This window comes from Ammospiza nelsoni, chromosome Z, assembly GCF_027579445.1.
Source record: "Ammospiza nelsoni isolate bAmmNel1 chromosome Z, bAmmNel1.pri, whole genome shotgun sequence".
Classification (NCBI taxonomy): domain Eukaryota; kingdom Metazoa; phylum Chordata; class Aves; order Passeriformes; family Passerellidae; genus Ammospiza; species Ammospiza nelsoni.
In genome coordinates, this window is record NC_080669.1 from 689,354 (window position 1) to 701,648 (window position 12,295).

Sequence of the window (12,295 nt, forward strand, 5' to 3'; positions counted from 1 at the left end):
GGCTGTGCTGGGACAGCCCGAGGGGCGCCCGGGGCGGCTGAGCCCAGCCGGGCCTGTGTGACCGCAGCGCTGAGGGTGGCACTGCCCTGGGCAGGGGCAGCTGCGGCACACGGGGCCCCGAGCCTTTCCTGAGGCTGCCGGGCTGCAGGGACCTACACCGACATCCTGATTTCACAGAGAACCACAGAATTCATCAATTGGAAAATCCCCCCAGGCTGTCCCAGCTGTGCCCCATCCCCACCCTGTCCCCAGCGCAGAGCTCTGAGTGCCGCCTGCAGGGCTGGGCACTCCAAACGCCCCTGGGCAGTGCCAAGGCAGTTCCTGAGCCCCCTTTCCATGGGGAAATTCCTGCTGTGCCCACCCTGAGCTGCCCTGGCCCAGCTGAGCACGGCATCCTCCCGACTTGACTCCAGCGTTCGGAGCCCCTCGTGTTCGTGTCCCGGCTGCCGCCGCCGCCTGTCCCCGCCTCAGGCCTGTGCTGCCGCTGAGGGTGCAGAGGCACAGCGGCACACCGTCCCTGCTCGGGATCGCTGTGACACGGTCCCCACCGAGCCCCGGCCCGGCTCCGCCCGGAGCGACGGCGGCGGGACCCAACCCCCGGCGGGGCGGGCCCGGGCCGGGCCATGGCGAGCGGGGCGCGGGGTGAGCGCCGGGGCCGGGCTGGGACTGTCAGGGCCGGGGCCGGGCCGGGGCTGTCAGGGCCGGGGCCGGGCCGGGGCTGTCAGGGCCGTGTCGGGGCCGGGGGCCGGGGCTGTGAGGGCCGGGCTGGGGCGGGGGCCGGGCCGGGGCTGTCTCGGGACTGTGTGGCTGAGGGCTGCCCTCCGTGTCCCCGCAGGCGCCTGGAGCGAGTGGCCCGTGGATCACTTCCTGCGCACCGGGCACATCGCGGCCAGGGACGGCGCCGCCGTGCGCTGGTTCCACGCCGCCAACAGCCGGGCCCGGGCCGCGGAGGCCGCGCGAAGTGAGTGAGGCACAGGCCCCTTCCTCCTCCCCTTCCTCCTCCTCTTCCTCCTCTTCCTGCTGCCCTCCCCTCCCTTCTCCAGGTTCCCCGCGGCTGTGAAATCCCTCCAGGGCTGGGCGCTCCGAACGCCCCCTGGGCAGTTCCAATCCCTGAGCCCCCTTTCCATGGGGAAATTCCTGCTGTGCCCACCCTGGCTGAGCCTGAGGCCGTCCCCTCTGCTCCTGTTTCCTGGGCTAAAATCCCAAATCCCCCCTTTCTCATCTCAGGGAAAGGTTGCGCAGAGCCAGAAGGGCCCTGGTGCACCAGCCTGGGTGGCAGTGAATTGTGTGTAAATTTATGTGAATATTTGACAAACACATATTTGCGTAAATGTATATATGACATCCTTTATCCTGAATACAGTCGCTAGCTCTTTTCTTTGTATTTCAGCCGTCACTGTGTGTATTGGGTTCTCTGCAGAGCGGGTAGCACTGCCCAGATTCATTACCTAAAGCTGTTTTCAAGAGCCTGAGCGCTCCTGAGACTCCTCTTTGCCTGTCGTGTGTGTGAGCTAACGTTTTCCTTGTCGGTTTTGGCAATGAGTCAAGGGGAATGCTCATTCTCTGCCAGTATTAAATCCTGCACTCATCTTTCCTCTCTCAGGAACCCTATTTACAGAGGAAAAGATATGAAATTTAACAGGAGTGGATCCACATGATGGGCGTCCATTTATCTGTTCTCGTGAAGAAAAAACCCCCACGTCATTGCTTGGCCAAATGCCCCCTCAGACATCAATTTTCACTTGGTTGAAGGCTTGCAAAGGGTTTAGTGAGTGGGAGCCCCCCAGAATGGCATCTCTTGTGTCTCAGAGAGCAGCTCCCGTTAGGGTGAGGGTGCAGGGCTGCTGTGGACACACCTGCTGGGTCACTGTTGCCCTGAAGCGCTGGAAGCTGAGGTGGAATTTCTCAACCCCCAGGCGATGTGCACATGGTGGAGGTGGATGTTATCCTCCGGGGAGGGGACAGGGACCCCATCCTGGCCCATCCCCCGGACACCGACAGCGACATCACCCTGCAGGAGTGGCTGGCACAGATGGGCAGCACCAACAAAGGCATCAAGCTCGACTTTAAGAGGTACCACAACAAAAAGATTGTTGTGTTGTTTGCGTTCTTACCCGTTAACAATTCTACAGCTGGTTGTCAACCAAACTCCTCCTTATCGTGCCGTTTAGCATTCTGAAGTGTGACCGTGTTCACAGGGGTGTTATGCTGAGGGAAGAGACGAGGATCTGACTCCATATTTCAGAAGGCTTGATTTATTATTTTATGATATATATTACATTAAAACTATACTAAAAGAATAGAAGAAAAGGTTTCATCAGAAGGCTGGCTAAGCTAAGAATAGGAAGGAATGAATAACAAAGGCAGCTGTCCCAGACTCTCTGTCCGAGCCAGCTGACTGTGATTGGCCATTAATTACAAACAACCACATGAGCCCAATCACAGATGCACCTGTTGCATCCCACAGCAGCAGATAATCAATGTTTACATTTTGTTACTGAGGCCTCTCAGCTTCTCAGGAGGAAAAATCCTAAGGAAAGGATTTTCATAAAAAGATGTCTGCGACACTGAAGCATAATCCATGTGGAAACTTAGTCCATAATTCTGAAAGCATGGCAAGAACAAAACCTTTAAAAGTGTTTTGAAGTACAAGTAGTGATGTTTTTTAACTCAGTGAATTAGGTGCTGTGAGCAGAACTTTCCCATCGGGCAGGTGAAATGCTGGTGCCTCTCTGGAAGGCTCCTTCTCTGCTAACTAAACCCTTGCTAACTAAACATCCAGAGGTTCAGTCAGAGTTTGAACCATTAGCTGTTTCATTTCTCGAAGGGCAAGCACACCTGAAAGCCCCAGGAGATTGCCTTGGAAGGGTTTGAAATGAGCTGTGATCTCCAGACATGCACCCTTCAGCTCCTGACTCGTGCTTTGTCTCAGTTTCCATGTGCTCAGTCTGTTTTGGCAGAAATTACAAAGAGCTTCATCAGTGCTTAAGTACTCCATAGAAATGCAGAAACCCCCCACGAGATAGTTGTAAAATGCGATTTATGCCTATGGTTCTGTGTTACACAGTCATGGTTTTCATTTGAAAGTTCACGGAAGTAAAAAACGTGGGCAGGATAAATCCTTTTATTGTTACAGGATCTCTGTGAGAAGGGGAAAAACAGCAGTAGGCATTTGTTTGGGCTTATTTCTAGTGTGTTTGGGTGAAGTTTCTCCTCCATTTTAATTATTGTTTAAATGAATTCTAAACTATTTTCCTTTCATTTTTTTTCCACAAGGAGTTTACAGCCAAGTGGAGTGATTCAAGGAAACTTTTAAAAGTACATGGCATTATAAAAGAATTATTGTATGAAAACATTTAGAAGTACATCACACAGTGCAGATAGAGTCAAATTAGTGATAGTAGAATTTGATGTTCCTTTGCATAATAGTTAATTGGATGCCAATGCTGAAGTTTTGGAGATTATTTCAATGATGCTTTAAACATGTACTTTTTTTTATATCTCTGCTCTATCAGCCTGACTGACCACATAATTGCATTTTCTGCTGGCTTTGGCTACTGAAATTAATGTATTCTGCAAAAGGTCTTCAGTGTCCCACCTCAGAAATGCCAATGTCATTTCACAGAAAGTCAGCTGTAAGTCTGAGTTTTCTAAATGCTGTGCAACAAAACCAGTGCTCTGGGGTTTATGGTTTTTTGGGAGTGGATTTTTTTGTTGTTGTCGTTTTGATTTGGTTCTTTCTTCTCTTTTTTCTTTTTTCCCCTGTGTTGCCATTTTGCTTTGTGCTTTTTTCTCACTGCATTACCTTACACTTTGCAGTACTAGGGAGGCATTCCTGTGGCCCTGACAGTCCCTTGCATGTGTGAGGATATCAGCTGTTCTGGCCCCAGGCTGTGTGAGAAATGCTGCAGCCCACACCTTAACACCATCACTGGCTTTTCTCCTGGAGAGCCTGAGCTCGTCTCAGTGAGTGGAACTCCTGCCCCTGTGCAGCCTTCCCAACACCACAAAAGGCAAAATACACCAAGTGACTTTACAGAGGAAAGACAAGGCAAGCAGCTCAGGGGACTGAACTCACCTAATTACAAAACTCTGATCATAGTGATTTTAAATACCTCGATGTTGCACAGTGCATTACTTAGTGGGCTGTGACAGAAAGAAGATTTTTCTTGGTGCTCATTTCTTTTCCCCACTGCTCCCCATCTCCTTTCCTTCCACGGTGCTTTGAAAGTTTTGGTAGGCTGGGGGTAGGAAGAAGCTAGCTGTGCTTTTTCTTGGGGCTGCACAGGACAGCAGGAATATGTGAGCATGGGTTTTGTTAAACACTCACAGGGTGTCTGCACTGTTTCCCTAAGTGATGCCAGCTCATATTAACAATTCAGTAATTATCTGTCAGATGATCACTGGACAGGCAGGCTTCTGTGGGCTGCCACTTAGGAGCTGTGGGACAAACCACAACCAAGCATTAAATGTTCCAGTGGGTGCCTTTTCTCCCTTTTAGTTGCCTTAAATTTGTCTGCGTTGCGCTTTTAATTCTCCTAGTACAGGTGCATCACCTTGCATGGATCTGAAGGCAGCTTTGAGTCTGGATCTGCCTAGTGATGAAATCTTTGCCACTTTGAGCGTGGTTAAGGTGGGGAGAGATGGCTTTCACTCTTTGGGCTGGGTTTACAGCATTTGTGGCAGATGCAGCACAGGCGTTAGAGACTGCAGTGGCTTCCTTTGTTAAAACCCTTCTCGGGCCTGAGATGAAGAGGTGACAAGGTCGGGGGGGTCAGGGTGAGGCAGGAGGTGCCGGCAGCAGGGTTGGCACTCAGGGGATGGCAGCGGGCGCTGGGCGCGCCCTGCCCGGCGCGGTGACACCGCGGTGACGCTGCGGTGACACCGCCACCCCGACCCTGCCCTGTGTCCCCACAGCCTGGCCGCCGTGGGACCCTCCCTGGAGCTGCTGGGGCAGGTGGGGCAGTGCCTGGACAGACCCGTGTGGCTCAACGGGGACGTCCTGCCGGGGCCCTGCGGGAGCCGCGCGCCGCTGGACGCCCGCGCCTTCCTGGGCGCCGTCACCTCCTCGTGCCCCGATGCCACCCTGTCCCTGGGCTGGACCACGGGCTGCCACCGAGGCCAAGGTAAGGGCAGGGCTCCTGTGCTTCCCGTGCTGCAGCTGGCAGCAGCCCCAGGCCGTGCCCTGGCTGGGAACTGCGGTGGTTGTGGGACCCTGTCCTGTGCTGCGGTGCGGGATGGAGCGCTGTGCAGTGGCAGCACAGATGGGTGAAATCCACACCTTTTTGTTCCTAAAATAAGCTGGTTTGTGCTTCAGCTCCTTCTCACCTGCTGAGCACTTCTGAGGGACAAGCTTCTTAGCCTCTGTTTCAGGGAGGGCTGGGCCTGAATCTTGGGAGCATTGATCTGTGGTCAGAGCCCTGGCATGCGTCCTGAGGAAAAACAGGTCAGCTGAAAATGTGGAATTTTATCTCTGCTTTTTTTTGATCACTGAAGTCAAATTGTGGGTCAGCCTTATCCCTAACATTTCATTTCTCTTGGCAAGTTGAATTTTTGGAGTAAACTTTCCAATTTTCATTAATATAGGGTCTTTTTTACAGGCTTCCTCTTGCAATTCTCATTATGAGAAGCAGAGTCCCCTCCAATATTATCTGGGGTCACCGTGTCAGGATTATACACTACCCCCATTGCTACTTACTCATTAGCAAGATTTAGTATTTTGTTGTATGATATACTGCAGTGTTGTTGAAATGTTCAGTGCTTTCTCCCAGGTGTTTTCAGTGCAGGAAGAAATTGCTGAAAAATGCATTGGAAATACTGGGCAACCTGTGAAAACAAATTTCATTTTATCTCCAGTCCAAATTTCAGTTTATGGAAATACTAAGCGAGGTTCTACTGTAAAACTTAAGAAAACCAGCTCATTTGAGTGATTTCACCTAGAAGTTGCTGCTTGCCGCAGAAAACTTTTTTTAATATTTGGTGCGTTTTTACTCTTTCTAGTCAGTACATTCCATCTGAGTAATCGAGGAAAAAGGTTGTTAACTTGTTACAGGATGTTCATAGCCTGTAGAAACAAAAGAATAGGTAAATATAAATTGAAATAGCTCCAGTCCTTATAGAAATCCCAGCAAAGGCACTTTCAGTGTTTTAGATTGCTTGATTGTAGCATTTTTAGGCACAGAATATTTCTCTCCATGTGTGTTGATTTGTGTACATCTTCATTCCCAATGGATTAACTTAATTTTTGTCCTAATTTTTTCTTAATGTTTTTATTTTTAAAGGGTCCCTGACAATGTTAAACTAGGCCACATTGAAGTCAGTGACAGCAGAATTTTTTAGAGAAAGGGCAAAGATATGTTAAAAACACCACGTTCTGTAGCTGTATGTAAAGTAAGTAAGCGTGTACGTAAAGTATGGGAAATAAAGGTTTGCGTAGTAAGTTCGTTTTCCACGTGGGTATTGCATTCGTTGCATTTTTCCTCTGGGACATTTGCTGCCCAGAGCCGTGCAGCAGTTACAGGGCGGAACTGTGCGGTTCTCGGGGACGCTGGATGTGCAGGTTTTGTGTCTCCAGGGGACCCTGGGGGACCCGGGGCTGTGTGTGTCCCCAGGCTCTGCGGGCTCTGAATGTGTGTGTCCCCAGGGTCAGCGTGAGCCCTCAGTGCCCTCGCTGTGTGTCCCCAGGCTACGAGTGGCCCGTGGTGCAGGAGATGTGGCGCCTGTGCCAGGCGCTGTCCCAGCCGGTGACGTTCGCGGTCAGGGCTGCGCTGGTGCCCGGCTCCGTCCCGCAGCTGCAGTGGCTGCTGCAGCAGTGCCACAGGTGAGTGCTGCTCCCCCTGCGTGCCAGCCCCTGCGCCCTGGCCCGTCCTGGCCAGCCCTGTGTCACACACAGCCCGGTGCCATTGGCAATGTGGGCGTTCTCCTTCTCCCAGTGCTTCATTTCCCACCGGCCGCAAAGCGTTGGAGTCCTCAGACAGACGTGGTCGCTATTAATTTCTCTAAAGCAGTTAAATCCCAGAAGGTTATTTTTTATTACCTACCATGAGGACTTTTAAATGGTGCGTAGGTGTGGAACCCCGTTCTGCTACAAACATCCCCTGAGATAAATATAGTTAAACAGACTAAATAGTCTGACGTTGCAATTGGGAATTCATCCAATCCAAAGACTTTGTATGGCATTCGCTATTTATATTTTTTGTAGCATTTTTGAGAAAGGTCAAAGATGATTTCTAGATTGCAAGTCAGGTGTTTCCCTCCAAGCTAATTAATTTTGGTGAGGCACTTGAAATTTATTCAGTGGTTTTCATACAGGAATTACATTTTCCTTTAAAAATCATTCCTACCAACCCCTAACCATTTCATTATAAAAATTATTCACATGTAATAGAATGAGAATAAAACCAGCTTCCCGCATATTGCCATTTACTCTTCTTTTTCAACTGCTGTGCCTACCCAGAGTTTAATAAAACTGTTCCAACTAAGGTCAAAGCCCAAGACAAAAAACTTAAGGGAATCTCCAAAAACTTTCTAATTATTCAGAAAAAACAGGGTGGACAAATTAAAGGCTGATATTCTTTTTTATGCTGAAGACTCCAGACAGAAATTAGAATTAAGTTGTTAAAACTGGGAAATTGATTTTAAAAAGTTATTGCACTAAGAATGTATCTTCTGAATTGTGTTAGTCTCAGATATCATTGGATACAAACATTATTCCAAGTGAAATACTGGGATTTTCTCTTTTACCTACTCATAAAACTCAGGGGGGTTCTTCAGCGGCATGACTAGAAGACAGAAATTCCTGAGCCAGTTTAGCTCACATACAACTGATTATTAATTTATACATTTTTAAAATTATTACAGTTTTATTAAACAAAAGGGAAAAATGAAGTATATGTCATGTGGAGGATGTGGAAATGATGCTTTAACTGAATAATCTTTGGGGGATTTCAGTGTTTTTTGAGAAGTTCTGTGCAGTTACTGAGAATTGGGTTAGGTGGTATCTCTACACATTGCTGATGTGACAAAGCACAACAATCACCTGCGTCTGGGATTGCATCATATTTCCTGTTTTGAGGCTCAGCTTGTGACTATTGATTAATTTATCAAACCTTAAATGCTCAGTTTTGTCGCTGGATATTTACCTGAGGTTTTTTATTTAAATCCCTCTGAGATTTGGCAGAACAATCACAGATAAATTGTCTGGGGGTGCAGTTGTTTGTATTTAATTACATTTCTAAAGTTATGATGCTGTAATCCTGAGTATTTTTAGGAGCCTATTACTGCAGTGTCTTTCTGGTGTACATGCTTTATCTTAACATACTCTTTTTCTCTCGGTTTTGTTTGTTTTCTCCCTCTTTCTGGACATAGGTACAGCCTCACTGTTTGGACAGGAAAGGAGGATGTGTATTCTGTAGAAGACTTGCTTCTCATCCGAGAAAATTTTGATAAAAGTAGGGTTTATTATGACATTTTTGAGCCACAAAATTCTGAATTCAAAAAAGCCATTGGAATAGAACAGTAGATGCAAAGCAGGCAATGCCTGACCCTATAGTGCTTTACATTGTAAACCCCTTTAAAAGTGAGGATATTTTTATTCAAAGAGATGCAATTTCCTTTAAAAGTGAGGATATTTTTATTCAAAGAAATGCAGTTTCCCTGCCAGAGGGCTGGGTTGGGCACGCCTGTGGTTACTGGCGGAGTTTTGGTTTGGCACTGTGTGGAAAGGCCTCTCAATCAGAAACGCAGTGCCTTCCACATTGTCCCTGCTCGTGGCGTGGGACCCTGGTGCCACGCTCCAGGAGGGGGGGTGGCACTGCCAGCTGCTCTGCCCGTGGCCGCTGTGCCCAGGCAGTGCCAGGGCAGTGCCGTGGCCAGCGAGCAGCCCTGGCTGGGGCTGAGCTGGGCTGGCTGTGGCAGCAGGGACAGCGCTGTCCCCTCGCTGGGCTGCAGGGCCATTGCCCAGGGCTGCCGTGGGGACATTCCCCAGGGCTGCAGGGCTCTCAGGCCCTCAGGTGGGTGAGGCAGCTCGGCCCTCGCTGGGCCCTGCAGCTCTCAGGATTGCCCACAGTGGAAATTTCTCCAATAAAAGCTGAAGCCCTGCTAACCATCTGCAGGAAGAGCCTGACCTGGTTCATTAAAGCCATTTATTCCCTCTTTTGCTGCTGCAATTCCCCAAAATTCACATGGACTGAGACACTGGCCCTGTGGGATTGGCTTCTGGCAAACACCACAAACGGTAGCAGAAATACCAAAGGTTGCTTCCACAATCACAGAGGACATCTTAGCTTCTGAGTAACAGCTAATGCCCTGAGAAGCATTGCTCCTTCAACTTCTTGTCCTCCTTTTCCTGTTCCCCTCACATGGCTCCTGTGCGAATTTTCTTAACTCATCTGTTAGCCTAACAGATACTGTACACAATATTTTACAGGCTGTTAGTACTGAAGTAAATTACAGCCATTTTTACTGCTCTTACATGGCATTGGTACAGCTGTGATAGAAAAGTTAGTTACATTTCTTAATCCTACATTTTGAATTATCGTGATCTCACACTAAAATTCAAGACTCCCATTTGTAACCGACTACTCCTTTGAGAGATTTATCTAATAGTTGTTTTATTGAGGGGTAGAGCTTTCTTCATTTTGGTCACCTACTAAGGTGTGCTTGACCAAAACTTAGGAAAAGATTGTTCCACATAAGGAAGAAAACTACTTGATTATACTTGAGATAACTGAACAGAGTACTTGATTTAATTTAATCACCCATAAAGTGAGTGGCAGTAACCACCAAAGGGTCAGGCCTGGATGTGTGATTTCTACAGTGAGTTTGGAGAAGCGATTCATTCTTCAGTTGTGGTTTGTTGCAGGCAGTTGCATTCATTGATTTGCAGGATTCCATCTCTCAGTGGTAGGCCTCTTAGGGACCACAGGCACACATTTTTCTGCTGCTTAGAAATCCTCCCACTGACCAGTTCCCACCTGAAGTACTGGGATTTGTTACAACTCATTAAACTATTAAGTAAAAAGCACCAGCAACTGCCAGAAGTATTTTTAAAGAAGAAGTATATCTGAGCAATACCTGTGGATGTCAGTAAACAGGATAATCATATAAAATTAAAGAAGACATCATCTGGATTACCAGGAAATGGCTGTGTGGTGAATTTGATTATTCTGTATGGATTATTCTATGTATATGAATTTCTGTAAGTAATTTTACCTATGAATCTTTGCTAGTCCCCCGTGAAGTTGTTTATGTCAGTCTAGTCTGACTTGCACATAAATAAATAAATTTGATTTTATTTCTCTGTGTTTATTCAAATGCTCTCCTAAAATAAAATGTGTTGCTGTGGGGCTGGCAGGGAGACATTAATGTGGTTTTAAAATCTATGTACAGGTCAGGTTTATTTTTAAAAACCAAGATGTTTTTGAGAGAAGGCAGGCTGTAACTCACTCTGCCTGTGAAACTCGCATGAAAGTGTTCAAAATTGTTGATGCTTTTGGGGAAAAATACTGGAATTTACTGCAGTTCCTCAGCGTGCCTCTGTGTCTGGGTTTCAGGAACTTGAGAATAAATAGCCTCGTGTACATTTCTAGAAAATATCTCTGATGTTCAGCATAGGATCCCAGCATGATTTTTAACTATCTGGACATAATTTTTGGGACAAAATGCCTGGATTAACAGGAGCTCTGCAGCTGCCTGCGTCATCAGTCCAGGAGACGCCTGGCTCAGGTAACGGGTGCTGCTGAGAAACAGGAATTTTGCATATTTATACATATACATATATATGTGTGTATATATATCTGTATGTTGGGAAGCTTTTTCACAGAAAAGGTCAACTTGTGTGCAGGAGTAAAAGAAGCATTGTGTTTCCAAGAGGGTTGACAGCCGGGTGTTTTATGGGAATATTTAGTGATGACAACTGGAATTTTATCCTTTTGACACTGAAACACCCCCCCCCCCAAGCTTTCTTAAGGTGTTTCATTATGAAACCTGATTTCCTTGAAGTTAGTGCAGTGGCAGTAGTACTTTACAGTGAAAATGTAAGAAAATTTGTAAATCCCTTGCTTTAGTTGGGAAAGTAATTAGTTCTGCTGTATATGGCACGCAGAGAGATAAAGGTCTTACATGGGATTGATGAGGAGCAAAAAGAGAATTTAGTGTCTACTTAGTTTACTGTTTTTCTTGTATAGCTGCATCAAATTATGGCAATATTCTTTTGAAAGTGCTGTGTAGTTGTAAAAGACAAAGATCACAGCAGAGCAATTACTCCCTAAAAGCAAAACCAAATTAAATGTGCAGGGAAAGATATTTTGAAGCCTATATTTTGAACATTGCACCTTAAACACAACCTGCTAGTTTACGACATTTTTGTGTAGTGACTCGCTGCTCTCAAATCTCTTAAACAAAAATAATGGGAGTTCTTATATAACCACTGCTTTTTGTGAAGCCTCCACTATTTGTTTTGAAGTTCCTTCCATTGTATGGTTCCACAGCATTTTCTGCAGAGAACACGAAGGCGAGAAGGGAGGAACCCGAAGCGTTTCCGCGCTGCCCAGGGCGGCAGGTGGGTTTGCAACGCTGCGGGCCCCGGGCGTGCGCGGCCGTGGCTCCGGGCGGGGCCGCCGCCGGCACCTGCGGGGCCGCAGCACAGCCCGGGCAGCCAAGGACACGGAAAGGGCTCGTTTGTCAGCCAGGCTTTAGCATCGGGCTCCCGGGTCGGGCTGACCGCGCTTGGCTGCAAACAACATCGGCGCGGCTGGGAAATGTCACGGGTTCGGGCTTCAAAGGCAACACAAGCGCATCTCCGCTCCGCAAGTGCAGCCGCAGGAAGCTTCCGGCAGCTGGAGAGAGCCTCGCTCGCACCGCGCTCTGGACAAATTTAGCTGTATTGGATTAAATCGAAGTTACTGTTCCCATTTTCTTGTACAGAGGCAGCCTGAGAAACACTTCTGAATGAGTACCTTTTGCAATGACTCATCATTTCCTGAGTAGTGAATAAAAGCATGTGCTTATTTCCATGTTCTCTCTGAGGGGGAAAAATAACTTTTATTTATTCAGCATAACAACAGCAAGAGAACAAAGCTTTTTCCTTTGAAGGTCACTTGTAACAGTAACACAAGCAATAATATCAACACTTCACACTACTTTGCATCACAATTAATCACACAATACTGGTAATACTACCAAAAAACTTCCCTTTTCAAGACACTTGCCACTTCCCTCCATTGTCTGAGCATTTAATAGAAAAATTACGGTTTTATTTAAGGGAGCCATAGTCCCATATACATAATTAATTTTA

The 12,295-nt window shown here is 47.4% G+C and overlaps 1 protein-coding gene across 1 annotated transcript; it reads left to right on the forward strand.

Moving 5' to 3' along the window:
- Window positions 1–623: 623 nt before the first annotated feature.
- FAM151B (family with sequence similarity 151 member B) lies at window positions 624–11,666 on the forward strand. The gene is made up of 8 exons (XM_059491983.1): window positions 624–642; window positions 836–961; window positions 1,917–2,073; window positions 4,918–5,126; window positions 6,685–6,820; window positions 8,368–8,450; window positions 10,554–10,725; window positions 11,490–11,666. Exons 1-7 carry the CDS (start codon window positions 624–626, stop codon window positions 10,559–10,561), a joined length of 738 nt encoding a protein of 245 aa, XP_059347966.1. The 3' UTR covers window positions 10,562–10,725; window positions 11,490–11,666.
- The last annotated feature ends 629 nt before the right edge of the window (window positions 11,667–12,295 follow it).